This window comes from Penaeus vannamei, chromosome 24 (genome assembly GCF_042767895.1).
Source record: "Penaeus vannamei isolate JL-2024 chromosome 24, ASM4276789v1, whole genome shotgun sequence".
In the NCBI taxonomy this organism is placed as follows: domain Eukaryota; kingdom Metazoa; phylum Arthropoda; class Malacostraca; order Decapoda; family Penaeidae; genus Penaeus; species Penaeus vannamei.
Genome location: NC_091572.1, coordinates 10,738,935 through 10,739,970, shown reverse-complemented (window position 1 = coordinate 10,739,970; position 1,036 = coordinate 10,738,935). Strand labels below are relative to the sequence as shown.

Genomic DNA, 1,036 nt, shown 5'->3' with positions numbered 1-1,036 from the left:
TGTTGTTATTATCATCGTTATTATTAGCAGTATTATCATTCTTAATATTACTATCATTATTATTTTACTGCTACTGCTGTTGTTAATACCATTATTAGTAGTATTGCCTTTGTTAATATTATTATCCTTTTCATTATCTTTACTGCTACTTTTTTCTTTCTTTCTTTTTTATTTCCTTTCGTTTTTTTCATGTTTTACTTCTTATTCTTTCCTATGTGAAGGATATGAATTGTCAGACTATAATTCTGATCTTTATTATTATTAAAATTACATCCTATTCTTACTATTTAAACCTCATATTATGATGAGATTACAATTGTTTTATTCATTTTTCTCACTTTTTCATTCAGTATTATTCACTGTGTTTATTATCCAACTAAAGAGAATGTTCAATTTACATCAATTCTCTAAGAAGAAAACATAGTCTTTTTGTTACAATCAGAATACAAAGAAGCGGTAAATAGCAAATAGCAGGTCAACGGACACGGTCGCCAGGCACTCCGGAAGTCTTTTCCAATCTTTTGACTAAATCGTACTTAAAAGGTTAATCGTTTTGGTGAAAAATAGACTTCTGGGGCGGGTTTGCTTGTGATCGCACGTTTTGCTTGAATGCAGACACACACACACACACACACACACAAACACACACACACACACACACACACACACAAACACAAACACATGGTTAAAGAGATATAGATCCATATATGTATATACGCACAAATGCATAACATAGATAGATAGATGAGGCGTTTTCTTATGGCTAACACAGAGGAGCAAACCTTGCCTCGAGAAAGCACCGCTCGCATTGACTCCCAAAGCAAGGTCAAATATGGATGAGGGTTTCCTTGAAAGTGAGATAGACTCCCTATCCCCCCCCCCCCACACCCTCACACCGTTATTTATGCCCCAGGTTTTATCTTATATTCTTGCCTATTTGGCAATGATCAACATTATATCAACATTTCCATCTTCATTAATCAAATTATAATCATCTTCTCAAGTGCCTGTTTCCGCCACCATAACCCGGGCCGCT

The 1,036-nt window shown here is 34.8% G+C and overlaps 1 protein-coding gene across 1 annotated transcript in view; it reads right to left on the bottom strand.

Moving 5' to 3' along the window:
• Positions 1-238: 238 nt before the first annotated feature.
• The window catches only part of LOC113817879 (uncharacterized), a gene marked incomplete at its 5' end in the record, with an annotated part of 16,445 nt that continues 15,647 nt past the window's right edge, over positions 239-1,036 (bottom strand). Inside the window, 1 exon segment of the mRNA XM_070138387.1 lies at positions 239-1,036. This exon segment is cut by the window's right edge and continues 1,488 nt beyond it. Coding sequence (XP_069994488.1) covers positions 1,035-1,036 — 2 coding nt within the window.